This window comes from Micropterus salmoides, unplaced genomic scaffold (assembly GCF_014851395.1).
Source record: "Micropterus salmoides isolate LMB-PRFRI ecotype aquatic unplaced genomic scaffold, ASM1485139v1 Ms_hic_scaffold_4, whole genome shotgun sequence".
Classification (NCBI taxonomy): Eukaryota; Metazoa; Chordata; class Actinopteri; order Centrarchiformes; family Centrarchidae; genus Micropterus; species Micropterus salmoides.
Genome location: NW_024043372.1, coordinates 31,903,530 through 31,930,575, shown reverse-complemented (window position 1 = coordinate 31,930,575; position 27,046 = coordinate 31,903,530). Strand labels below are relative to the sequence as shown.

The 27,046-nt window shown below is 40.9% G+C and overlaps 2 protein-coding genes across 2 annotated transcripts; both read left to right on the top strand.

Annotated features, from left to right (window-relative positions):
- Positions 1-490: 490 nt before the first annotated feature.
- Positions 491-6,767, top strand: LOC119886431 (protein SAND). The gene is made up of 6 exons (XM_038697148.1): positions 491-644; positions 1,107-1,258; positions 3,082-3,465; positions 3,555-4,320; positions 4,472-4,619; positions 5,726-6,767. Exons 2-6 carry the CDS (start codon positions 1,135-1,137, stop codon positions 5,864-5,866), a joined length of 1,563 nt encoding a protein of 520 aa, XP_038553076.1. The 5' UTR covers positions 491-644; positions 1,107-1,134; the 3' UTR covers positions 5,867-6,767.
- Positions 6,768-7,091: 324 nt separating this feature from the next.
- LOC119886484 (macrophage-stimulating protein receptor-like) lies at positions 7,092-26,845 on the top strand. Its single transcript, XM_038697261.1, is given in 18 exon segments — positions 7,092-7,304; positions 11,600-12,912; positions 19,796-19,972; positions 20,091-20,213; positions 20,836-21,006; positions 21,108-21,147; positions 21,150-21,267; positions 22,482-22,617; positions 22,736-22,872; positions 23,208-23,387; positions 23,532-23,631; positions 23,800-24,018; positions 24,123-24,269; positions 25,576-25,729; positions 25,909-25,998; positions 26,132-26,346; positions 26,424-26,544; positions 26,733-26,845. Coding segments are annotated over 17 exon segments (3,447 nt in total). The 5' UTR covers positions 7,092-7,304; positions 11,600-11,706.
- Positions 26,846-27,046: the final 201 nt, after the last annotated feature.

The following is a 27,046-nucleotide window of genomic DNA, read 5'->3' as shown; positions in this document are numbered from 1 at the left end:
CCACGCACCATTACATTATTATGTTCACAAGTTTTATTGGTACAAATTTCATTACAAAAACAAAAATGTAAAGGATACAATTAATCAAATACATCCTTTATAATCTTTCCAGAATACATTGGTTCCCAGTGGTAAAATAGATCAAATATGTATCTTTCGAAATTGCAAAAATCACAGTTGTAATCAAGTTTAAGTTTAAATCTTTGCAACATTTCTTTAAATTCGCAATTTCCCCACTGCAAATCACTCACAATGGAGCACCAAAATAATTTTGCTGCAGAAACTATGGTAAGGTCCAAAACATTCCTTAGTCTGAAGTGCTATGAGGTAAAATAAGGAGCTAAGCTAAATAACGGCACAGGTATGCAACATGGAGCTGCCTGACTGATTCACAAATATTTCAAAATTATCTTTCTGATTTATTATTATGTATTGTATCAAATCAGCCTGTTTACCTCTCCAGAGCCATTCTCCGGAAGATAACTTCATATCCCACAATTCTTACTTCCGCGACGTAGCAGGGCATGTTAAAGAAGAAGAAGTGGCACTTTTGTCTCGTCCCTGCTTGTCAGCTAGTTGCAGTAAATGTGACAAGCGAGTCGTGGGGCTCAACGATCAAATGCTCACAGCTCCGGAAATGAAAGGTAATAATTTAGCGTTAATTTAGAGCTGTTTGTCAGAATAAAGGCGGATAAACCAGAGCCAGCTAGCCAGCCTACCGCTGATTATCTGCTAAAGTTAGCTGTCGAAGTAGCCTATGAAGTTCTTCATCAGCATAGCAGACTTCTCTCTGAAGGGTGTGAAACAAGTGACATGACACATTTAATGAAGGAGGGTGTAAAAATGAAAGAGAGATGTTATCATCTAACTAGAGCATCTTATTTTGTCTTCCAGTCTAGTATCATACCAGCCTTTGCTTATACCAACAATAGTAACACTCAGCTTTAGTAACGTTACTGTACTCACAAAATGAAAAGTGAGACCATCAAACTGTAATGGTGGTCATGTCATAATAATAGTACATTATAGCCAGATTGACCTCCATTGTCTCAGTCACACGCTGCTGACCTTTGGTCCCATAGCTCTCTGTCTGTTTGTCCTGTCAGGTGTGCCTTTCTGCCATAAGTAGCAGTGATGGAGGGAGAAGCCCAAAGGCCTGGTGCCTCATGGGAGAATGGTACTCTGGCTCCTGTGGACCGCCTTCGCTGTGAGAGGGCGGACAGCCCTACACCAGGTCTGGTGGAGGGAACTGAACCAGGTGAGGCTGGTCCATATTCAGCACCTTGTGTAAATTGTCAGTAGGCAGTCAGATGGACCCACAATTTAATCTAAGTTTCATAAATTGAACCCCTGCTGAGTGGTCGTGATTCTTAGAGGATAGGAAAACTGAAAGTGTGTTGTGTGTGTGTGTGTGTGTGTGTGTGTGTCAACTCCCACTTGCAGGCATTTTACACTGAGAAATTGCCTTCAGTTGCAGCACAAGTAAATCCAAGCAATTACCCACAATGGGATTTTTGTTTTTTTACCACCATTTGTTTTCTTGTGATTTCAAAGACTGTGGGTATGTCTGAAGCTTCAATTTGGGCTGGTCATACATCAGAGATCCACTGTCTTGAGCCCTAAGTAATACCCGTCTTCTGCAAAGACTCATTGATACATGATTAAAACTTTTGTTATTTCCTCATTTTGCATCCGGACAAAAAAAAAGGAATCAGAAAATGTTTGCAGTAGGTTATGCCTGCATTAATATTGATTTTCAATGGATACTCAATTGTACCCTGACAAAAATTAGCATTATAAGCATAATGCTTTTCTGTAACTTTCCTCATGGGTGAAAAGTGTTCCATGAGAAGACTTCCGAACGACCAACTGTTGCATGGCACACAACCAGAATGACTTGTTTTGATCTTTGTTTTTTTGAATTAAAAAGTTCTCCTTTTGACATAATTAAAACCATGTGACCTTATAGGAAGGACTCATACATTGTGTGTGTGTGTGTGTGTGTGTGTGAGAGAGAGAGAGAGAGCGCATGAGTATACACATCCTGTTTGTGCAAAGAAAGTTGACCATATGAACACAATGTGTCTTTTGTAATCCGTGTGCCACTTTGATGGCTGTTTAAGGGGAAAGTTGTGATAGAGTTGGGAAAAAAATAGACAAGGAGCACCTCAATGATTCAATAGGTTTGTGCCTTGTGAGACTAGACTATAGTAATAGTAAGTTTATGTGATGTAAAAGTTTAACACATTAGGAATATCTTGTACTACCAACATTAACAGAAAGAAATGCTAGTCTCTCCCAAGAACCATAATACAGACATCTCCTGACTGAAGTCTGTGTAAATAAAAAAGAACCGTGAAAGCATGTTGGCAGCAGCACAGGTCTGTCACATCCAGCTTGTAAAAATCCTACACTGACAGGAGAAATGATTGAACTTTTCCTGGATTTGCTCTGCTTAGTCTGGAGATAAACACAATATTTTGGCAGTGTTGTCTCGCTGACTCATAATGACACCTAACCTGTTCTTTAAATTAGATAAGCTGTGACCAGAGTTTGCTCACTTCTCTTACTATGGCTGCTCTGAAAAGTGGTAGCCCAAAGTAGGCCAATTCATGTTTTTTGTCACTAATAAAATGTCCATTAACAGACCAGATGAAACGTCTGTTACTGAGTGGGAAAGGGTTCCCATAAAAAAGCGAAGGGAGATGTTTGCATGCTGCTCTTCAAATGTACATTTGCCAAACCAACCGGTTAGTCTTTTCTCTTGTAAAGACTTGGAGAAGCCATACAAAGGGGAGAATTCTGCTTTATCAGAAGTATTTCAACCCCTATTTATTACTTTTATAAGAGAAAGACGTTAAGGAAGTGGTTGGTTTTGGTAAGTGTACATCTGGTTAGCCACCCTACCCCCTTTAAAGATCCGCTTCCCTGTGCACCAGTGGGTGAGCTAGGCCAACAAATGCAAAACAACTACAAAAGCAGCATCCTACAGGGCCTTGTATTTATAGCCCTCCTTATTAATCCATGCACATCCATGCATAAAACTGGCAAAACATTTGACAATCATGTACATGAATGCAGGTGCCGGCCAGAAGAGTGCCATGTTCGTCCACGCACAGTCTTTCGAGGATCTGACTGCTGAGGCTGAGGAAGAGGCTGGGAGGGAGGCTGAACTAGACATATCAGGAGAGTGTACGGAGGAGCTCAAGGTGATGGTGGGGGAGAAAACCCTAGAGGAGCAACACAACAACGACATTTCACCAGAGAGCAGGCCGAAGGAGGAGGACGTGTCCAGCGAGGCGTGGAGGAGCCACAGAAAACACGTGTTTGTGCTGAGCGAGGCTGGAAAGCCAATCTACACCCGCTACGGCACGGAGGAGGCTCTGTCCAGCACCATGGGGGTGATGATGGCCCTCGTGTCCTTTGTTGAAGCTGAGAAGAACATCATCCGCTCCATCCATGCAGGTCAGAATAGACTAAAAATAAATAGGTCAAACGTGCATGTTGTGAAATGTGTTGTGTCCATGTCAACGCAATAACATTTTGTGTGTCAGATGGCTGTAAAGTGGTTTTCCTCGCCAAGAGCCCTCTGGTCCTGGTGGGCGTGTCTCGTACCTGTCAGTCGGACAAGGAGCTGCTGCGGGAGCTGCAGTACATCTACTACCAGATCGTCAGCCTGCTTACCCTCACCCAGCTCAACCACATCTTCCAGCACAAGCAGAACTACGACCTGCGCCGCCTGCTGGCCGGCTCCGAGTATCTCATCGACAACCTTCTGCATCGGCTGGACCGAGACCCCGGTCTGCTGCTCAGTGCCGTCACATGCCTGCCTCTGGCCAGCTCCGCCAGGGACGTGGTCTCATCGAGCCTGCAGGCCGCCAAAGCCAAAAACCTGGTGTTCTCCATCCTGCTGGCGGGGGACCGCCTGGTTACTTTGGTGAGGAAAAAGGACCAGTTCCTGCACCACATAGACTTGCACCTGGTCTTCAACCTCGTCGGCTCCTCCTCGTCCTTTAGAGAGGGTGAAGGCTGGACGCCGATCTGTCTGCCAAAGTTCAACACTGCAGGATTTTTCCACGCTCACATTTCTTACCTGGAGCCTGCGTCCGAACTCTGCCTCATCCTGGTCTCGACCGACCGAGAGGACTTCTTTAATATGTCCGACTGCAAGCAGCGATTTCTGGAGAGGCTGAGCAAGCGCGGTGCCTACCAGGCCCTGAAGGAGGCGCTTAAATGTCCCACCTACTCTGTGGAGCAGGTCGGCATCCCGGAGCTCAGGCACTTCCTGTACAAATCAAAGAGCTCGGGGCTGTACATCAGGTGAGCGGGACGTCTGCTGAAGCTTTATGTCACTGGTTCCTGCATTGAGAAACGCGCCAAAAGTCATATCATTTTGTCTGAATGCAAAACCTCTTTCCTGCAAATCTTCAGGTGTTGCACCTGACAGGATACTCTTTTTCCTTTCCTCCAGTCCAGAGTTTCCTGTAGTGTACCAATCTGATGAGGAGCAGGAAAGGCTGATGGGATTGTACCAGGACCTTCATAGCAGCTTGCATAATCCAACCAGACCTCTCCGCTCCTTCTACCGCTGTAGTGAAACTGAAAACCTGCTGGCATGGGTGAGCCTGGCACACACCAGAACATCACAGCATTGTTTAAGTTCTTCACTGAGTTTGAATTATTGTTATGTTTAAAAAAAAAAAAAAAAAAAAAAGGTCATTATTAAATATCACACTGTTACTTCTTAGCATCCATGCTGTCCGCAGTCACTTCCTGAGGCTTTTTAAATCATTTTGAAAACTGTGTTAGATGTTGATAAAGTTTTCTAGTTTACACCCCTCTAACTAGACATCAAACATTAGATGTCACTTGCATGTTTAATAATCTATAGTACATTAAGCTACAGTGATACTGTAAGGCCTTTTCAGACAGGAAGCGATTGATGCGCCTAGTAATTCGTTTTCAATGAGAGGCGAGCGGGTAGAAAGGAAGGCAATCTGACAGACGGAGTGACAAGCGGACAAGTTTTTTCTGCGCAACGCACAGCGCATCAAAGGATGAGCGACTGATCCTTGGTGTTTGTGAGTTTCCTGAATTATTTAACTGTTTCCTTGAAGCCAGGTTAAGGTGTAGGCCTTCTTGCAATGACCTTGGCAGCTTTCTCTTATTCATTAAAAATAATCTAATAATTTTACACAGCTGGAGCACCACACTTTAACCCCAGTCCATAGCTAAACAAAACAACTACACTTATTCACAGAGATCCAGTTAGTGTACTCAACTGAACTAAACTCACATGTAAACATACTTACTGAACTAATTTGAAAGTTAGTAGTTGAATTATTTAGTTATAGACTCTTTCAGTAATTTCTAGAAGATATATTTCAATGTTTTCTATAACCTATAAAGAAAATACATCTGCGGGGAAACATTAGCGCACGGAAGCCGTTACCATGGTTAATACCCATAGAGCGCCTACAGTTTACTCGCGGAGCGCTTGGCAGACACTCAGTATATTGCAACATTTTTGTCCTCTCCCTCACTGCTGTAGCTTTTAAAAAGTATGAGAGTGGTGCTGGAGGTATAAGCAATTATGTTGTAATATTCTCACAAGGTTAAAGAAACTATTGCTAATATGAGGATGGCTATATTCTGAGGACTGAACATTTGATTTAGAGTTTTGCACTTTGAATGTAAGGACTGCATTCTACCCTCCTTCCTGCAGGTGACAAGTGGCTTTGAGCTCTACATCTGCTTCAGTCCGCTGGGGACTAAGGCCCTGGCCCTCTCTGCTGTCAACAAACTGCTGAAGTGGATCAGGAAGGAGGAGGATCGCCTCTTCATCCTGAGTCCTCTCACATACTGAGCCCTCGCTGCCTTGCTGATGTCCTGAAACATAAAGCGTCACCCTGGACACCGACGGCCCTGGTGCTAACAGCTGTGGATGATGATGCAGCAGTCAGTCCAGTGTTTACGAATGATAGTCAAAGATATGCTTTTTCTCTCTCGCTTCTGGATTCCTATGATTTAATTCACAGATTTGTGATGAATTAGATTGTAAATTAAAGCTGTATTTTTATCTGGCTACATTTTTATAACTTTAAATTCAGATAACAACAATAGAACAATAGATGGAAGCAGCATCAACGTCATCGATGACACAGTAACAACATAAACGGTGGTGTTCGTATGCTGTTGAAGTTATTTCATAAATATTTGTTTTGTATTATGCCTCTAACAATATGAAAAATGCTATCTGTTTTTTTTAAATGCTATCAGCTCAGTTCTTTAAAATCAAGAATGACATTTGTCAAAAGTCAAAAACTGTAATTTTCTGAAGACCTGCAGTAAAATGTAATCTTTTGTGATTAAAACATGCTATCAAAATATGAGTTTACCACATTCCTGTTGTGTTTTATCTTTACATGATGACCAATAACTGTAAGAACCACTGACATTATACCTCTTTGCACTTTCTTTATGCAAAAGGAACTTCAAGAGAAATGTGTTCAGGAGTCTGTAATATGCACATTAATTATGAAAAGTATTGTGTGAAATGTTATCTGCTTGTGTCTAATCATAATTTCACGGGACCTTGCTTTGCTTGAGGAATCCAACAAAGCCGCATCTGCCTCCACTAATCAAGCCTTAACTAATTGTCATTGTTCAAATCAAAATTATGGTTGTAGCAGTGCACATTTATGGCTGATGCATAATTCCAGAGTTGTTATGTATAAATAAATAAATAAATCATTGGTAATAAAACAGACTCCCTATCAGTCTTATGTGTCCTAAGACTTCTGGTTTTACTGTTTTAGTGTCGTTGAGGATCTTGAAAAGTGCTATAGAAATAAAATATATGTATTATTACAGTAAAATGTACAGTAGGTACTCTTGAATTGGTTGCCAGAAATCAAAAAAGATATAAAGACAAATCTGTTCTAAAAATGCATCAATTTATGGCATAATGTATGTCACCACGAAAGGGGCATTAACCAGTACTCATACAATGTGTTTGCTGCTGGTATCTGTCAGTCTGAAGTGGTGAGGGGAGGAGCAAGGTGGAGCACTGCTCTAGGAAAGAAGACTGACTCATACTGGGAGTTGAGTTAAATCCGAAACCAATTCAGTTTACATGTTCCAGCAGAGGACGGGCAGGCTTTGTCTTTTAGCAGAAATTAATCTTGCCGTGTTAATCTTATTTCTCCCTGAGGGAAGATCAGTCATCCCTGCGCTGAAGTCAGACAAGGACCAAAGCTGGCAGTGGCAGCTTCCCTGAAGAGGATAGAAACTAACCAGCAAAGGTAACCTTTTCGTAACATTCAGAGCAGCATGTAGGCTTACCATAGATATTTTTCAACAAAATAGAAAAGAACTAGCGATCTGCTACTGCTAATTCTTGCAGTAGGCACTTGTTCAGATAGCATACCAAACATGCAGCCACTGTAAGTAAACAACTGCTCTTCTGAAAAACTATATGGTGGTACTGTTATAATACATTAAGCCTATGATTTGAAACATATTACTGTGTGCCACTTACAGAATTTAAAGTAATGTTAGAGGTTTAATGAAGAGTTTTAATTGTTATATAGGCTTGGGGTACTTAATGTGTGTGATGATGAGTGAAAAAGGTGCGCTGGTGACTAATAACAGAAAGGGGGAGTTGCCAGTGTCATTTACTAGTCCATTTTTAATGTGAGAATGATTTTGTGAAATTTTACATTTATAATTGGATTTATTCTCACTACAGTGTGTGTAATAGAACACAGTGCCCAACTGTAATCATTCCTAAAGCTCACAGAGGAATGTGTTGCCCTGTCTAACTTTTTATGTTATTCACAGCTATTGGAATCAAATACCATCTTACATGTGGATAGGAGCCAGAATACACTGTTACAGTTTGAATTTAAGGCAGACTGTTAGAGTAAGAAACAGGAGCATGAACACAGAGATCAGATAAAAAAAACAAAAAACATTAAAGCACAGGCTGAAAATTATGCTGCTTCTGTGCAATTTTCAAAACTGATTTTGGTACCATGTTGACCACTTACATTGTTTTTGAAGAGCACGCTCAAAAAAAAAAATCATCCCTATATGAATTTAGCCCCCTGCGATGGATAGGCGACCTGTCCAGGGTGTACCCCGCCTTTCGCCCGATGTCAGCTGGGATTGGCTCCAGCCCCCCGTGACCCTGTACGCAGCGGTCGACGATGGAGGGATGGATGGATGGATGGATGGATGGATGAATTTAGCAATTTCAAAATAAAGTAAATCCAGAGTAGTTCTCTGTCCACACTGATGGATTTGGGATGCATTTCCTGCCACTGAATCAATACATTTGTCCTTGAGGTATTTGACCACTGACTGTTTTTGCACATCAGCTTGCCTCTTCAGATCCCTGTGGCTATCTGTGCAGTGATTAATAAAAGTTGCTCTTTGTCACTGTAATGAAATGCCACCAAAGTGCCTGTGGGCAAGGCATTGATCCAATAAAGCTGTTGCCAATGCAATGCCTGCATTCCTCTCACTGTAGCCTCGTAGGTCATTGTTGTAAGTAAATGATAGCAAAGAAACGTGTTTTATGTTTGGAGAATGAGACAGGTAAATCATAAAAACGCATAGTACTCATAGAGCGAATATTTCTTGAAATCTGCTTTGATATTGTTCCAGTAGAACCAATGACACTGGTGTTCTAGTATGATTGCATCTTAATTCACCTGTGAGAGAATATACTGATCCAGCCTTCAGCTAACATCTGCATGCGGACCGGCCTGTAAATAGCGCTATAGTACAATGAATGGAAACTCAATTTCAACCATTTGCTTTATTAACCATGAACATGAAAAAAGTCAATCAGTGCCATTACTATGTATACCCATGTGCTCTAACCTTAATCTCAGTTTCACATGGAGCTGCAAATGTTAAAAAGTAACACAGCTTGAGATTCTATAAATTATTGATGTAAAGACAGCAAACACTTGACTTCAGATTTTTCCATATGATTCCTTATTGCAAGAACAAGTGCTGTTGTTTTTGAACAAAATGTGGTCAAAACGAAGTTAAATAAAATAATCAGAGTTGGTGAAATTCTCTGGCACGAGCAGACGAGCCGTTTCTTTTTCACCTGGGCCTTAAATAGTCACATGTCTTCCTATGACCATCATCTTTCCCCCTGAAAGGCACGTAGTGGTTGTGACAGGAATGCAAAGTAGAGAGGCCGGGGATCTTGAATACAGCCTTACTGTGATGTTTCTAGTTAATGATCCACCCAACAACAGGACAAGGCTCAGGGTTTGAAATACGGTTCCATTTGGTTGGTTGTTTATAGACTGATGAAGATGAGCCATGGAAAAATGCTCAGTTTTATTTGATACATTTGTTGTATTAAAGTTCAACTGTGGCCATTAACTTTATTTGTTACTACCAGTAGTCTATAGGATAAGAACACTGTCACAAGTATTCACAAACAAATACGCAACTTGTAAAACACAATGCACAGATAAATGTAGAGTGAAATGTATCTGTAAATCTGTATCTGTGTCTCAAATTTACAGCTCTTATATCATCATTTGTGTGTCAACTTAGCATTTGTTATGGAAATGTACTTGTGAATCTCCATCTATTCATGTGGATCCTTTTGAGACTGCTTTTCCATGCCGTTTGTGTCACACAAAAAATCCACAAGTGCAAGGAAGACAAAGTCTTTCCAGTAGATGGTAGTAATGCAGCATTTATGGATGCCAACTTGAACTCTCAGCAGCAATAGAGAATTCTTTTAAAATTTCTTAAATTGCTATAACTGTCACTATATCCTGACAGTAGTACATTAAACAGATAATCTGTAAAAAAAAAAACCCAGACATTTAAATTTAAATAAATGTGGTTCCTCTGGCTCCTCCTAGTGCTCCTAATGCAATTTGCAAGAATCCACTGCTCCCGGGTTAAAACAACACAACCAATCAGAGCCAGCAGCAGTCTCTAACGCCGTGTCAATGACCACTGACTGCTCTTGCAAACACTGCGCAGCTCCTCTCTCACTCAGTCAAGCTCAATATCTTCAGTGCAGCTTCAGACGTTTTGCAAACACAATGGCTTAGAAACCACCAGCAATGAAAGAACTAAGAATTATGTTCAATGCCATGGCGCTCGTATCGAGTGGCAAAGACGTATGATGACAAACAGTGGGGAATAACTTTTGAGTGGACACATTGGTGTACTAGCCTCTCACGCAGGATGAGGTTTTGCAGGGCAACCGATTACTTCTGCCGTATGAACTTGTGGGTTTGGTGGGAGGGGGGTTAGCACAGTAATACAAGCAGCAGAGAGAGGGATGCATTGTATGTTCAATTGTTACTGACTGCTGCTTTAAACTAACAGTAAGCTGATATGGCAGCTACAAAGGTTCTGAAGAGAGACATAGATGTGAGAGTAGGCTACTGATTGGGATATATGAGTACAAATTCATTATCGAGAAACATAACAGCTGTGAAACAGTGGGAAAATGAAAAGAATGTGTGTCCATAATAAAGAACATTGTTATTTATGGAGATACAGAAGACACTAGTTTGCTAGCCACGCTGCTGCTGCCCCTTCACTAACAGGTAACCAGTGACAGAACATGGTTTGGTGTTCTTCTTAGTTTAACATCGGTTGGCATCATAGACTGTATGGTTGGCATTTATAAATGTCAAATTACTCTTAACCAATGGAAAGGCTTGGTCTTCCCTCCACTTTTGGATTTTTCTCAATAAAGGATCCACACAAACAGGTGGAGATTCACAAACATATTTCTGTTGAAAAATGCCATACAAATGTTGATATATGATCTGTAATTTAGGGACACAGATACGGATCCAGATTTACAGCTAGAAATCACTCTACATTTGTTTGTGAATTGTGCTTTGCAGAGTCACATAACAGTTTACGAGTCACACATTTGTTGATTTTGTGAGAAATGGTAGAGAATTGTGTTTTACAAGTTACGTCTTTACGTGTTTGTGAATACTTATGAGACTGTTCTAATTCCAAAGTACTCCTAGATAAAAGATCATGACTCACAATGGGAAAAAAAAACATGAGATGTCGGATTAACTCAAATAAACATTACTGACAGAATGACTTGTGCAGGAAGTCACTATAAAAATAGTCGTATCCACTGTCTACCAAACTGAGCACTACCAACACAGATCTCTGTTTGATTATGTAAACATTTCCGATCAGTGTTTGTGGTGAGTCAGAGAAAGCTTTATGACCACATGTACTTTCATCATCATCTGGCGCAACCAAGATGATATTTATCACCTCAGATCTATTAGCATTCAGTGCAGAGCCTATTTAAGGAGATATTTTGATATTTTGCCTACTTCCTCGGTTACAAATAATGCACACTCCTAGGTAGCACAATGTCCATAAAACATTACGTTTTCTTTGATGAATGACTTTTGATAATTATATAGTTTTGCTAGAGGTTTAGTGTTACTGAAGAAAAAGGATATAGTAGATTAGTTTTGAATTAAACTGGTTTCAGCCATTTCATATTTTTGAAGATCAATTTAATGATTTAATGAGTTATTCTACTCTGTCATTTCATTTCATTCAGGTATCAGACGCTGGTGCTAAGGATGTTTTTGTCCCGATATCAGACCTGGAGGTAACCCCACGTTGTCTGTGCTGTCGCTCCCTCTCCCCGTACACCCCGGAGTGGAGATGGTCCACTGGACCGCACAGTGGGGGACATGTGTCTGGCTCCAGACTCTGCTGGCCTTTGCCTTGGCCAACTGTTCCTCACCCACCCCCAGTGCTGTCAACTTTTCTGTGATTTATACCATGCCCTTCTTCCAGGCCCGGGGCCCCATCCAGAACATTGTCAATAACTCGTTTTACCAGGAGGTTTATGTTGCCTCTCAGAATGTCATTGAAGCTGTCAACAGAAGCTTGGAGAAGGTGTGGGAGCTCCGCACTGGGCCGGTGGGAAGCCCAGAGTGTCAGATATGCGATTTGTGCGATGTTGACAAGGATCCCAACTTCCTGGAGGACACAAACAATCAGGTCTTGCTGTTGGATACTCTCTTTATGTATTTATACTCTTGTGGAAGTTCTCAGTATGGTGTATGCTATTTCCACCAACTTAACTCAAATGGAGAGTCGCCTTCTCTTTCAAAGTGTTTATTCAGAAAGGATTCAAACGCTGCCGCCTACTGTCCTGACTGTGTGGCCAGCCCTCTTGGTACCAAAGTCACCATGGTTGAAGAGGGTCAGACAGTCTATTTCTTTGTTGCCGCCACTGTCAATGACAGTGTGACCCAGCGTTATGGAAGGAAGTCTATATCAGTGCGTCGACCACTGGCCACAGAAGATGGTTTCTACAGGGATGTTCGTGGTCTGACTGTCCTTCCGGGCTTGCGGAGGACATATCATATTGAATATGTGTACAGCTTTTTCACTCAGGAGTTTGTGTACTTCCTCTCAGTTCAGAGAGAGAGCCCCGACCAGGACTCATCTCCGTTTCAGACTCGCTTGGGCCGTCTCCCACGGAATGAATGGGAAATGAAGAGGTATCGCGAGGTGATTCTGGAGTGTCGCTTTGAGCCAAAACGCCGAAGGAGGAATGTAGCCAGTGAACCCTATAAGGATGTGGTGTACAACGTGGTCCAGGCAGCCCATTTTGGCAAGGCAGGCAAAGAGCTGGCAGAGGAGTTAGGGGCGGAGGAGGAGGATGACATCCTCTACGGGGTTTTTGCTGTTACTGATGACAACGGGGTCACGGAGCAGGACTCTGCTCTGTGCGCCTTCCCCATGGACAACGTGAACAAAGCAATCGCAGATGGAGTGGACGACTGCTGCGAGTCTGGACCAGAGCAGCTCTCCAGAGGGCTCTGCCATTTCCAGCCCTGTGAGAGCTGTCCACATGAGGTGAGCACATCACTGCACTGACACACAGCAATTCCAGACGATTTATATGATCTCAGGTCTACTTTTATTTAACCGAAAGAGTCCCAGTGGGATTTTCATCAAGATACTGTTTGAAAGAGGCAGACAGGTGAAGAACAAAGGTAAATTCAGTTATGTGTGACTGCGTCAGGGGGTCTGGTAAGTGGGAACCACTGAATAAGAAGATCCATTTGTTTCCAGCAATACATGCCACAATACTTACTCACTTTTGAGAACTCACCTAAAATAGAAAACATATAAGTTGTTTCCCTGAACTGCACCCATTAGTTTGGATACTGTTTGCACCTTGTAAGGGCCTGTTAAAAATCTAACCATGTGGGTGTGGAGCTACAAAGTATGTCTGGAGTGATGTTCTCTTACTGTGTGTATAAACATTGAAACAGTAGGTAAACCACAGCCAGGAGTTAGCATAGTGTTGTTCCGCCTAACACTACCTCTAAATGTGCTGGACTATGACTTGGTCAGGAGCAGAGGCTTCCTGGAATATTGTCGACACTGTGAGGTTGCCACACATCCTGTGGAGATGCGTTAAAAAAAATCAAGACTTGTTAATAAGTCAGCTTTAGACTGCTGGTCGTGGATTTCTTATCTTTGGAAAGAGCCAGGCTAGCTGTTTCTTCTTATTCTGGCTTTCCAGCAGACTAGATGCCTTACGGCATATTGTTGCCTCTCACTGTTCAGTCTCAGTATCGTTTTATGGCATCACCATTCTCAGAGAGGTAATCCTGCTGCAGATATAAAGTCTGTGACTGCTTCCAGTATCCTTGATTGGTTCTCATGAGGATTCAAAATGTCTCTCAATGTCACTGTCTGTATTCCAGCTCCTGATAGCGCAGAGTAAAGTTGATCTCTTTGCCTTTTGTACTGTTGACATTCCATTAACAGTCTGTTGTTGATTGCAGGTTCTACAGAGTCCATCCTCATGTTTGCCCATCTTTGCCAGATCCCATGCAAGTCCACAGTGTCCCAGTCTCAGTCTTGTCATGATTACAGAATGTCTTCTGGTTTTACCCAAGTAACACTGCTCTGCTTTTTTTTATATTGAATAGTAGTGACAACCCCTTGTTTCATTTTCCCACTGCCTCTGTCACACTGCTGTCATGTGTTCCTTTATGACAGACCGACATTCAGAAACCCCAATACAAACTGCTAGATCAATGTCTCTTTTCAAAGCCATTTTAGCTGCCTTGCCTGTCTCCGTGCTCCCCAATTAGGCTAGCTGTTTCCCTCTGCACCCAGTCTATATACTAAGCTAAGATAACTGTCTGCTAGCTTTAGCTTCATATTTAGCATGCAGACATGAGAGTGGAATCGACCATCTCATCTCGGCAAGAAAGCAAATTAAGGATATTTCCCCAAAAGTCAAACTATTACTATACACTGTTAATGTGTCATATGGTGGGGACTGAGACGTGACATTATTTACAGTTATTTACAGTAGAAAAAATATTTACAGTTGAAATATTGAATCCCCCTATTCAATATTTCAACTTTAAATATTTTTTCTAAATAGTAGGTCTATTAAAATATATTCTTGTCTTGTAGTCATGGACACCAATCTTGTGCAATGTCACTTCTCAGTCCCCTCCATATGACACATTAACAGTGTTATAATATAGAGAAGTTCAGAAGGGGTTCTCCTTTAAAGAGATTGTCTGGGGGTCCTCCCCCCGAAGATTTTGAGCATTAAACACTTAATTTCCTGCATTCTGGAGACATTTTCTGCACCATTCTGGAGACATTTTCTGTGTTGTTTTTTTATAAAGGAAGCACAAAATTCAGGTGGCAGGTGACAATTCACAATATAAAAATATAGTAAAATGTAATGCAGTAACCAGTAGCTTATTATTATTATTATTATTTTTTGGTTAACAAATGCTTTCAAAAAGTGGTGGCTACATGTCCCCAGCGTCCCCAGTGTAAATGCTCCCTCCCTGCTCCCTCCCAACAGGCTGAGCTGCTCCATGCTTCCCGCTTCACCTCCACTCTCCTCCTGCTCACGTTCTCACTCAGCACTGTCACTTTGTCACTCTGTTTCACTGTCTCACGCCTCCTCCTCTGCCTGGTAGGGGCTACAGCTCTTTTACTCTTCCAGGTGCCTGTGCCTGCTCTATGCAGGGTACTGCAGCTGACGTTGAAGCTGCTGCAGCCCCGGTAGCAAACAGATCGGTTATTTTCACGCATTTGGCGGAAGCCTTCTGAAGAATGATTTTTATGTGGCTCGTAATGCAAGAAACAGAGAGCAGAGGGGGTGGGGGCTAGTAAGAGATGTGATTGGGCCAGCCCAATGTCAGTATAGAAAATTACCCAATGGGCCGCTGTCCGTGCTTTATGGGCCGATCGTTGGCCCGTCTTTTAAAAAGTTATATAAATAAATAATTTTACGTCACACCGGCCCCAAAGGTACGTGGCCCACCTGGCATTTGCCCGGTATGCCAGATTGCCAGTCCAGCCCTGGAGTGGATCAACACACATTACTATCTGAATCTTTTCGGTCAACTGAAATGGTGCCTGAGTTCAACCCAACATACGGACATTTTAAATATGATTTACTTTATGCACAAACTCTTCATCATGTGTCAGATCTTCAATATTACATACCCATAAAAGGAAACTTTTTTGGATTTCTGTGAAGTACCATAAGGTCATTTGCATCCCAGCCGGCAGAGGAATGCAACTAGAACCACTTGCATCAGCGTTCTTTGAGCACTCGCTGTTAAATCCATGTCAAGAGGGATACAAATTGCTTTTTGGATGGAAAAATTTTTTATGATATGGGATGGTCAGACAGGAAGAGAGTATTTAAAAGAAACTGAAAATGTAATTCACGTTAGTCAATCAGAATCAGAATCAGAAGGAGCTTTAGTGCCAATAGTGTTTAACACATACAAGGAATTTGATTTGGTGATAAGGTGCTACACGTAGACAAACATACAGATGACATAAATAAATGTAGAAATATATAAATATGGAATAAACAAATGCAAGTTAAATAAGAATAATAAAAGAATAGAGAAAAACAAATACTATTATTTGCAGAGAAAGAACAATGTGGCAGATTTTTACCTGTGCATTACTCTGGTTTATGTAGTGCAGATATATTGCAACAGAAGAGAATATTGTGTACATAAATAAATAGACAATATGAAAATATAGAACAATGATTAACAACTGACAACCAATATGTGCAATTGACAACAAATATGTGCAAAATACATTTGCCTCATTCCTTCCTATTTTATTAGTCCCTGCATACTTCAGTATCCTTTGAGGTCATAGTGTGCATTTGGGTAACACTTTATTTTAAGGTACTTGTAATAGGCACTAATTAACAGTTAATAAGACACTTTTAAGACCTTATAGGATGCTTCCAAACATAAATAAGTCAAGTGTTAATGAAAGCATAATTAACAGATTTATTATTGCTTATAAGACAATTATGGGCTCTTATTAGAAACGTGTTAACAAGTTATATATACCTCATGAACCTTAATAAGATGTTTATTAACATTAATGAGACTTAATGAGTGTTAGTAATGTCCTAAAACACACACATTATTGCTTGTAAGATATTTATGAACACTTATTAGAAACTTGTTAACAGCTATAAACCACTTATCAATGTTAATAGGATGTTTAGTGACAGTAATCAGACTGTAAGAAGTTTATATTACTGCCTTATAAAGGCTAATATATCCTTATTTATGCACTTATTAACCATTAACAATGCACCTTTGCAGCTACCTAAACTAAAGTGGGAACAGTGGCTTATTTAAATTAATAAACCCTTTATTATGCACTTATTAACCATTAACAATGCTCCTTTGCACCCATACTAAAGTGGGATTTCATAACTTTCAACTAAACGCAGCAACCAAAAGAAGAGTATATTAAACTTCCACTCAAACACACGAATAAAATAAAAGTGCAATTACAAATACATTTTCTTTAACATTAACTCTAAACAACATTATGTAAGATGACCTTGAGATCGTGGACTTTGGGGAACATTTTTTGTCTCCCATCCTCCAACTCCACGAAGATCTTCTGAAACCTTAAAAGGCCCTTTAGATAGGTGAAAGCCCTACAATGGGAATACCAAAAATATGTTGAGTGCAAATGAAGGGAGGGCCTCTTGGATGGCTGAAACATCGTTGTCATTATACCAGAGTGAATTTTTTGCTAGATATTAAGAACACATATTGCTCTTTGCTCTCCCTCTGTACAGAAATCTGGGTGGGATTATGTAGTTGCTGTGGCAATTTTGAGCGTTGTTGGGATTTAAGTCAAGAAATGTGTGTGCGCATCATAAATACATTTGTGAACCTTAATGTTTTTCTCACATGGATTTGCCTACATTTATAAACAATAACTATCTTGTGTGAATTGAAAAATATTTATGTGGAGAGAGTCATGTATATATAAATCAAGAAATAAATTTGCGATTCCTGTAGTGTGCATTAATAAAAAGAGGTCAGAAAACTTTTTTTCTTTACCTGGTAGTCCTTGATTAAGTCCTCTATCTTATCATCAAGTTAGAGAATGAGGCCTCTGATCACAGCTTCTTTTCAGGACTCAGTGCTGCTGTCCTACAAATATATGAAATACAAGATTATCTTACAGTATAGATATCCGATAGCTACATTAAACTAACAGCTACAATATTAAAAGTACATGCCTCGTTTATGATGTCAAGGGTCTTTTCAAATTCCTTCCCATCAGCTCCTCCCTTCCACTCTACCTGTTACAGTCCACAGGGAATGTGGACTGTAGTGGCTTCAGTCTGATGCTCGAGAATTGTTCCTTGATCTGAGAAAGAGACTGAGAGAGAAAGAGAAACATCATGAGATACTGAGAGAAAAGAATTAGAGACACAGGGAAAGAGAAACAGAACACCAAGAAAAAGTAACCCTAGAAACTACCACCATGGGATCAACAAAAATAGATCACCAAGGTAATGGAACTAATGTATAGCCAGCAACATCTGGTGCATACACATCAGACATAAAGTCTTGCTGTTCTTAGTAAAAAAAAAAAAGTCTGAATAATAATTTAGTAATTTTTGATAGATCTATCAATTTGCTCTGTGAAATGCAAAAAACGAACAGGGCAAGTAGAACTCTGCCATCTGAAATGAAAACAACTTTTTGCCTGGCCCATGAGTTAGTTAATATAACTGTAAATTGTACATTCACACACTCAATATTTCAAAAACACCAGAGTGGTGATTGTTGGAACAATGGAAAAACAACTAAGATGGTTTGTGAAGGTTTTATCTTGTTTCTGTTGACATTAAATGAAGTAAGTGCTCATACCGATGCTAATAAGAAATAAGAAATGTGTTCATTCATATTTTGAGAAAATACTAGATTGACCAGTGGACTTAGTATGCAATTTTGTTGATCACAGGCCACTTTTGGACTTTGGGTTCTCACTGAAAAAAGAAAATTTGTTTTAAACTATGTTCATTTTCTTGGCTGGGTAAATGATGTGCAGTATGTGCCCTTAAGCCTCCCATATAATTATGTTTTTAGGTCAGTGGAATTTGAGATTTAAGGTTCAGGAAACTGTATATACCCATGATTTTATGCTCCTCTAGGGTTTGGAGGTGAATGACTTAAGTCAATAGCAATGCTATTGCTAGTTTGTGTTTTTGGAGGATGGATGTCTTTCAATATTTTTCTTTTGCATTCACTTAATTTGAAAAAGGCTTATTTCTCAGTTTCCTGTTTTCACTTTTCTATGCCAAGAAAACAATTACAAAGTGAAATTTCTTATATCTTGGCCTCAAAGATATTAGCCAGTGTTTACATGAAGACTTCCTTAAATCAAACAATGATCCATCCTGCTTTGTGTCTGTAGATACAAGGGAATCATTCTGTCAGCAATGCAACACATTAATAATGTATCATGGCCTCTTGAATTATGAAATAATTCATGACAGAGTCACCTTGTGCTTCTGGTGTGCCAGGGACTTCATTTCTCATGATTACACTGGTGACAAATGCAGCTCATACCACGTCATTCCAACCAAACAACTGGGCAAGTCTTACTTCATCTGTATATTTTTAAAAGATAAAATATTATTGTCTGAGAATGTGCAACTCTTCAGCGCACATGAATGTACAATGGGCTGTCAAGCTAATGCAAACTACTTGATAAATCAGATTGGATGCTGTAAACTTTGCAGCAGTGACACAAAATGGAAGCTCCTAGTGGTTGGCTTTAAAGCAGCATAAAGGGAAAAGTGGTACTATAATATATCCGCTTACATACCATTGGTAAGTGTTGTTGTTATTGTTGCTGTTGTTGATCAATAAAGCCTTTCTATATGGAGGATCAGTTTGAGAATTACATTTTTTACATTGTCTTATACCCATTCCCCTATGAATAGAATTATATACAGTATAAGTCAAGGTCAAGCTCAAGGTCCACTTTCTTGCTTCTGGATCTTTCTGCCATTTATCACATGGTCTACAGCAGCAGATGGAATTGGCTCAGTTGAATGTGGGTCTCTCTGTTGCTGTGTTGATTTCATCCTGCACTTTTAGGACTCCTCTGTGGTGAGGTACCAGTTGAGCATAAAGGTTCAGTCTTGACCTTGGAAATAGTCACTGGACAAAATAATTACAACCCAAGGTCCAATTCCTGGCTTTCTCCTACAGATGCATTATCAGTGTTCGCTCTTTTTCTTCCTTTTATGTATCTAACGGCCCTGCCACCTGTTGTACACCCTACTGTCAACTGAGTTAAAACGTGTCTAATAATTCCATAAATAATAATAATTTAAATAATGTTGAGTGCCTCACTTTCTGTCCTCTGCTGCCTGTGGCCTTGGTACTAGAGCATGGAGAACAACGCCACATGCAGAGACCATCCTACTATGGTGTCAAAGCCCTACTACAGAGTGGACCTCTTTAACAGGCAGATGACAAACGTCCTGCTCACATCTTTGCTGGTCACAACCATAGAGAACAAGACTGTAGCCCATATTGGCACGTCTACTGGACGCCTTCTGCAGGTACAAAAACATGATTTTAAAAATGAATAATTCTTTTATCATTCATTTGGTATTTGTCTTTACTTGACCATTATACATAACCACTACTAATAATCACATGTTGTATCTGTGTTGACAGCTTGTATTGACAAGATCCAGCCCTGTTATCTTTGCCAATTACTCTTTGGTAGAGAACCAGAGGGTCTCGTCCATCACCGCTGTTTACTCCTCAGAGTATCTTCTCTTTGTAGTTGGAGACAAGGTATGAGAGCAGTCCCATGTCTTTAAATGAGAGAAAAACAATCTTTTGGGGCAAATGTTTGAAAGTGTATAATTGTTTAGTGGATATTACTGTCATCTGATGCCAGGAGGCTCTTAGGGTCAGCCTTTCTTCCACAGTTCAAAGACATGCAGGTCTGACGTCTGACGCAGAGTCCAGTAGTTTTATCAGCTGCTCAGGTCTCTGGTTAAGCTTGGCAACAGGCAAAACCATTTCCTCCCACAAAATGACACATCTTTTCTAAAACCCTTAAAAACCATGGACATAAGCAATTGTTAATGAAAACAGAAGTTGTGAAGATGCCTTACATTTTATCAGGGATGCTGTCACTGTAAGAAAACATATCTTTAGTTGAAGATAATTTGTATGTTTATTAGACTTAATTTCAGCTGTCCATGTGACCTGTCAAACAGCCTGGTGCTGAATGTGACCCAGTATCAGTATTTATCTCTTTGCGTGGAAGGGATAAATTATTATTATATTAAGGAGTAAATGTAGGTAATTTCATTCATGTTAATGGTCACATCAGTAATGAAATAGCCCAGGGCATCTTTCTTCTAAGATTGATTGTGTAACCTTAAGAATTATTATCTCTCTGTTTCAGATGATCCAGGTGCCCCAGAGAGGGCCGGGCTGTCAACACTTCCTGACTTGTGCCATGTGTTTGACAGCTCCTAAGTTCATGGGCTGTGGATGGTGCTCTGGAGTGTGCTCCTGGGAGAGCGAGTGTCACAGTCGCTGGAGGAACGACTCCTGCCCACCAGGGGTCACTGGGGTGAGGTTTGTTCTGTAAGCCAGGATACAAACATCTCTTTGCGCAACAAATAAAAACATTTCATTTCAAGGTGGTACTATATCTTCTGCTTATTTATACAGTTCTTTCCACGGACTGCTCCCCCTGATGGTCAAACAGAGTTAACGTGTGTGGATGGGAGTTCCAGTCCCCCTTAAGACCTGTCATCACCTCCAGAACCCATCAGGTCCGACTGGGACATACTGCCTGCACTGTGCTTCCAGTCAAAAGCAACAACACACAGTGAGTATTGATGCAGTCCTCATTCTGGTTCCAAGTATAATCTGTTCATACTGCAGTTGTTTTGTGGGAATTGTGCTTTTTAGTTATTTTACTACTGGACAGTAGCTCCATGGGTACTTGGCTTGGGAACCGGAGGGTTGTTTGTGTATGTGTATGTGGGACTGGCGATACCATCATTTTTTCTACCAATACTTTTTCTTACCATTTTAATAATACCGATACTGTAACCAATACCAATACTGATTATTACTAGGGTATGTGATTTTCCAAAATAATGGTCATTTTTAGAGATAAAAAAAGATCATTACACTTACAGGTTCAGTAACTTTTATAAATATAATGTTTGGCTTATTTGCTGAAACTGTCACTACATCCTGACAGTAATGAGAAAATGAAAATGAAACAAAAATGTCTGGTCCTGAGTCAAAACAACCAATCACAACCAGGCGGAGTCTACAACAGAGTGTCAATCCCTGCTCCTCCACTCAGTGAAGTTCAATACCTTCAGAAGTTTGCAAACACAATGGCTGAGAATCAACCACCAGCAGTGAAAGAGCTGCCCATCTCTTTTCTTTGCCAACAACAGCAGCATTTAGTAAAAAATCACGTCCCAGCTCCACACGGAGCTTCAGGGTCATTATGTTTGATGCCATGGCACTCGTATCGACTAGAGGCAAAGAGGCATGATGACAAACAGTGGAGAATAACTTTTGATGAGGGACAGTGGTGTGCTAGCCTCTCATGCCACTGTTAGACGTTGTTGCAGCTGCCTCTGAAGCAGGGGGCACTCTCCCCTGAGCTGGAGGGACATCTTTGAGAAGACAAGTTGCGGCGAGAGGAAATGGGGTCTTGGCGAGACTGTATCAAAAAAATAGTGTATCTTGCTGTGAAAATATTCATTTTGTTCTTGCAAAGCTTCAAATCTGTATGTATGTGATGTTTTCTTTTGATACTATGTTTGTTGACAGATTGAAATAAAGATTTTAAAAAAGGCCACATGCTTGGTTGCCATGTCACATAGGTTTTCACAGATATGTGCCGGGGCCAGCTAAATATTTTAGGGCTTTTTATAGGCACAAACATTATACAAAAGTACTAACTCTGTTTAAAGTCCAACAATTTTAATTTACCTTTAAATTCAATTGTCACTTGTGTTGCAGTAACTGTATGCCACTGATATACTAACACTAGTATTTCGTTGTGCTGCCCTGCAGCCTGGTGTGTAAGATTCGCTCTGGGGCCACTGAGTTGTCCAAACCAGTCAACATTACAGTGGAGGTGCATGAGGGAAAGGTGGATGGACGCTATTCTATTGATGGGAAGGCAGAAATGCCAGGATTCACATTTGTGGTAATTTTTGATATTGCCATCTACTTATATTCTCATTACAACGAATCAACGCTATAAATATTTTTATAAACTATTTAATCTTTGGAACTACTTTTACCCTTCTCTACGATCCCTCCAGATTCCCAACATCACAGAAATCCAGCCCAACTATGGGCCGCGTGTTGGGGGCACACTCATCACAGTGACGGGACCTTACTTGGATGCTGGAAAGACCAGGAAAGTCACTCTCAATGATGTGCCCTGTCCTATAAAGAGGTCTGGAAATACATCCCCCCTTGTTTGAATTTACCTGAAATGTTTTGCTTTGTGTAGGTGCCATACTTCCTAGATGTTAATAAGAGAAGTTGCTGCTAAGAACATTTCATTGCCACAAAGGAAATGTGTTCTAACTTGTGTTTAGAATTATCATAGTTTGTGGAACTACAGGCTAACTCGTCGTCTAGCATCCAAACACTTTCTCAGGACAGAACTGTTTTCTACTGCAGATGCCTTATAGAACATGCACAGTATATTAAAAGGTGTGAAGCTTTTTAGTTTATAACCCTTTGTCTGTTTTGGCATGTGATTCACATACCACTGTCTCTCCACAGAGTCACAAAGCCTAAAGGCAATGTGTCCTCCATCATTTGTCTGTCTCAGCACATGTCAGAGGTGAGAGATGTTCCACTGAGTGTTTTCATCGACAAGTCTCCTGTCCTCACCACAAAGGTGTTTTACTACAAAGACAACCCACAGATTACAGCCGTCCTGCCTGGCTGTAGCTTTGACCGGTAGGACAGTCAGACCTCCAGCACAACCAGCTGTGTATTTGTATTTCGATATGGAAATCAGCCAATTTTATTTCTCATCTTTTTGACAAATTCATTTGTAACAGGAAATGGTCTTCAACATGTAACCATCTCTTACATTTGCAGGGGTTCAAAGATTGTGATTGAGGGGGAGAACCTGGATTCTGTGTACCGCACCATCGTCCGCTTTAAACCCAATGAGAGCCACTTGAAACCTGTGACAAGGGTACAGTGTTCATTGTTAAGTACAGTAGATACTTTCAAAAGCATTACTCTTTTAGTCAGTCTATTGTTTAAGATGTACTTGATTTCCCTCCAAGCCTATATGATTACATGTTGCTGTATTGGCTTAGCATAAAGTATGATTACACTGTTTTGTTTTGTTTTGTTTCAGGAATGCATAGGCAAGTCCTTGCCCACAAGGATGGAGTGTATCTCTCCTGTGTTCCCCAGGGATGAGACAGAAGAAGGAGAGCTTTCTTTTGACATGGACGGAGCGTTGGGACTTTGGAACAAAGAGTTCTCCTACCACCCCTACGGCGAGCCTATACCTTTTGAAACAGAGGGACATGTGTTGAGTTTGTACCCTGGGTTTGACGAAGTGTCACTACATGTAAGAAAATGTTCTGAGGATATTTGCTTTTGAATTAATGACAAAACACTTGTTTCTTATAATAACTTTTGTCTCAAATCTTGATTTAACCTCTCTGTACACAGCATCAAAAGCTGAATCTGGTGAGCTCCTGTATGACCATCATCATGACGGTGGCAGGTGTTAATTGTGATGCTAAAGTCCTGGATAATGAGATCACTTGCAGGATCCCCAAAAACATGACCATCCCAAGTGAGGGACTGCCAGTGAAGGTTAGTGAGGCTGGGTTTAGATATTGATTAATTGACTGAATTACCTGGATCCAGCATGCAACACGTGGCCCCAATGTCACACATATGCCTGGCTAGTGGACACCAACCGTTCTTGTACATTGTGCAAGTACCCTGTCAAGCAGCCAAAAATATCATATAATAAATTCAAACCCCAAATCCCAGAAGCTCAATATATTTATAATAAAGATAATCAAGATATTTTGAATCACATTTTTTATTTTGAATATACAAACCAATGAAATTCTGCCATTTAGCATGTCTGCATGCTAATAGGGTACTACATAGTTAATGCTAGCATTCAAAGTTAGTAAAGTGCAGCTTTTTGGGAAAACACTTATTTACTTTCCTGCTGAGAGTTTGAGAGGATTAATACCAATTTCATGTCTGTTTGATCTTTCGAGGCTTACGTCAGCAGGAGGTTAGCTTAGCTTAGCCCAAAGGCTGGAAACTGAGGGTATCAATTAGTCTGTCCAAAGGTAACTAAATCCACCTACTGGCACCTCTAAAATGTACTAATCTGGACTATTTCTCAGCCAGGCACAGTAACGTCCTGAAATTTAACAAACAACTGGGATATATAACTTGTTAATTAGTGAGCTGAAGGTATCTTCATATTTAACTTCATATTTATTGTGAAGACATGAGAGTGGTATTCCATTCACTCATCCATTTTCTGGCAAAGCAAGGTAGTTCAGGCGTCCCTCCCCTCAGAAATGTTTTCCAGTTCCACCCGAGGGATCCTGAGGTGTTCCCAAGCCGGATGAGATATATAATATATCTCTCCAGCGTGTTCTGGGTCTACCCCACGGTCTCCAAAGAAGCAGTGGCTCCCTCCGGATGTCCGGCCTCTTAGCCTATCTCTTAAGGGTGAACCCAGCCACCCTACAGGAAACTCATTTCGGCCAATTTCTTTAAATACTGTAAGTGTTTGTCAAGAACTAGTAACATTTTAAATTAATCAGTAGCAAACCTTCAACAATGCTGTATTAAGCAACAGAAGGGTTGCCTTCCAGAGTTAACTAATAAAAATCTCTCTGAGTTAAAATCTACCTATCAGAGGTAGATTTTAACTTTTTTGGTAGTTAGCCATATGCTTTTGAAAACAGGAGTCAGAGCTTTGAAGTAATCCATGTGTGACAGAAAACACAGCAGGTCTCAGTGTAAATTGCTTGAAACATTAATTTGTGTTTTCCCATTGTGGCACTTACAAGAAAAGGACTGATAACAATGCTATAATAATGGTCTTCACTGTGTATGATGGACTCTTTAGATCTCTCTTCTTTAGATCTCCATCAATGGGCATGTCCACAACGTTGGCACGGTGGTGAGGGTGAGCAACCACTACATGGTGGGCATTGTTCTGGGGATCCTGGCGGCTCTGGTGGCTGGGGCGGTGCTGGCATTCGTAGTCATGAAACACTTAAGGAAGGAGAAAAAAGGTGGGCTACCCTCTGTTACGTGGACCTTGGTCAGACCTGTTAAGTGCTACCGGCTGTGGGTGGAAATTTGGGATGAATTGCACAAGTCTGTCAACTAGAACATCCCTGGTGTTGCATGGGATGTACAGGTGTTCTTCTCCTGGGGTTGATGATTAAAATATGTTGGGAAATGTTTTCAGCTTCCATGGTAGAGACCCGTTTGTTGCACGGGGCTCACCGCACTAGTACAAATAATGTGGAGCTGTCGCCCATGGGGGACTACAGGAGAGGTGACTGTTTAGCCAAGCACTGTACTGTAATACTGTTTCAATTTGCTTCACACACACACACACACACACACACACACACACACATATCTTTGCAGCTCTCATTAATAAACCCTTCCTTCTGGACTTTTACCAGTAGTATCCCTAAGTCCTCCAACTCCACTGGTAGGGCCGGTGGTGTTCCCCAGCCTGGCCTACGCTGCAGGCAGCATAGATCCTACGCTCACTACTCTCATGCCTCCAGAGAAGATCTCCATCTCAAGTTTTAGGCCAGAGCTTCTGGAGGAGGTGAAGGATGTTCTTATTCCTGCTGAGATGCTTATTGTGCAGCACCACCGGATCATAGGAAGGGTAAGGAACCCCACTGCCTTTGTCTGAAACAAAAAACTTGTTATGGAGGCTTATGTAAGCTGTATCATGTTTTGAAGGAACAGCTGCAGTCTTGTGTCATTCTGTCTTTCACTGCAGGTCATTTTGGCACTGTCTATCACGGCTACTTCACAGACCACAACAACAGAGAAATCCACTGTGCTGTCAAGTCTTTGAATAGTGAGTGATATCTGCTTCTTGGTTTTACCTTCTCTTCAGTGCTACTGCTGTGGAACAAATTGTCACAGGATTCCGGATGTTTCCTGAGTAGCATTTTCAATGCACCTTTTCAAAATAGTGATTCAGTGTCTTTCTTCCTTTAGATTTAAATCCATTATGTTTATGTATGTGTGTCATCATAATAACAGACGTCGAGGAGGTGGAGCAGTTTCTGAAGGAGGGTATCATAATGAAGGGTTTCCACCACATTAATGTGCTGTCTCTGCTGGGCATCCTCCTGCCACAGGAAGGGCTCCCCTAGTGGTGCTGCCGTACATGAAACATGGGGACCTGCGGCACTTCATACGCTGCGAGAAAAGGGTGTGACAGCCACATTAATGTTAATCATCTGATTAAGCACAACCGTCCATTTACCTTAGCCAACTATGTAACTTCATGTTAAGTCTGTGGTTTTGTCATGTGTTGGGATTTGTTCGAACCCCACTTAAAGGATCTGATTGGC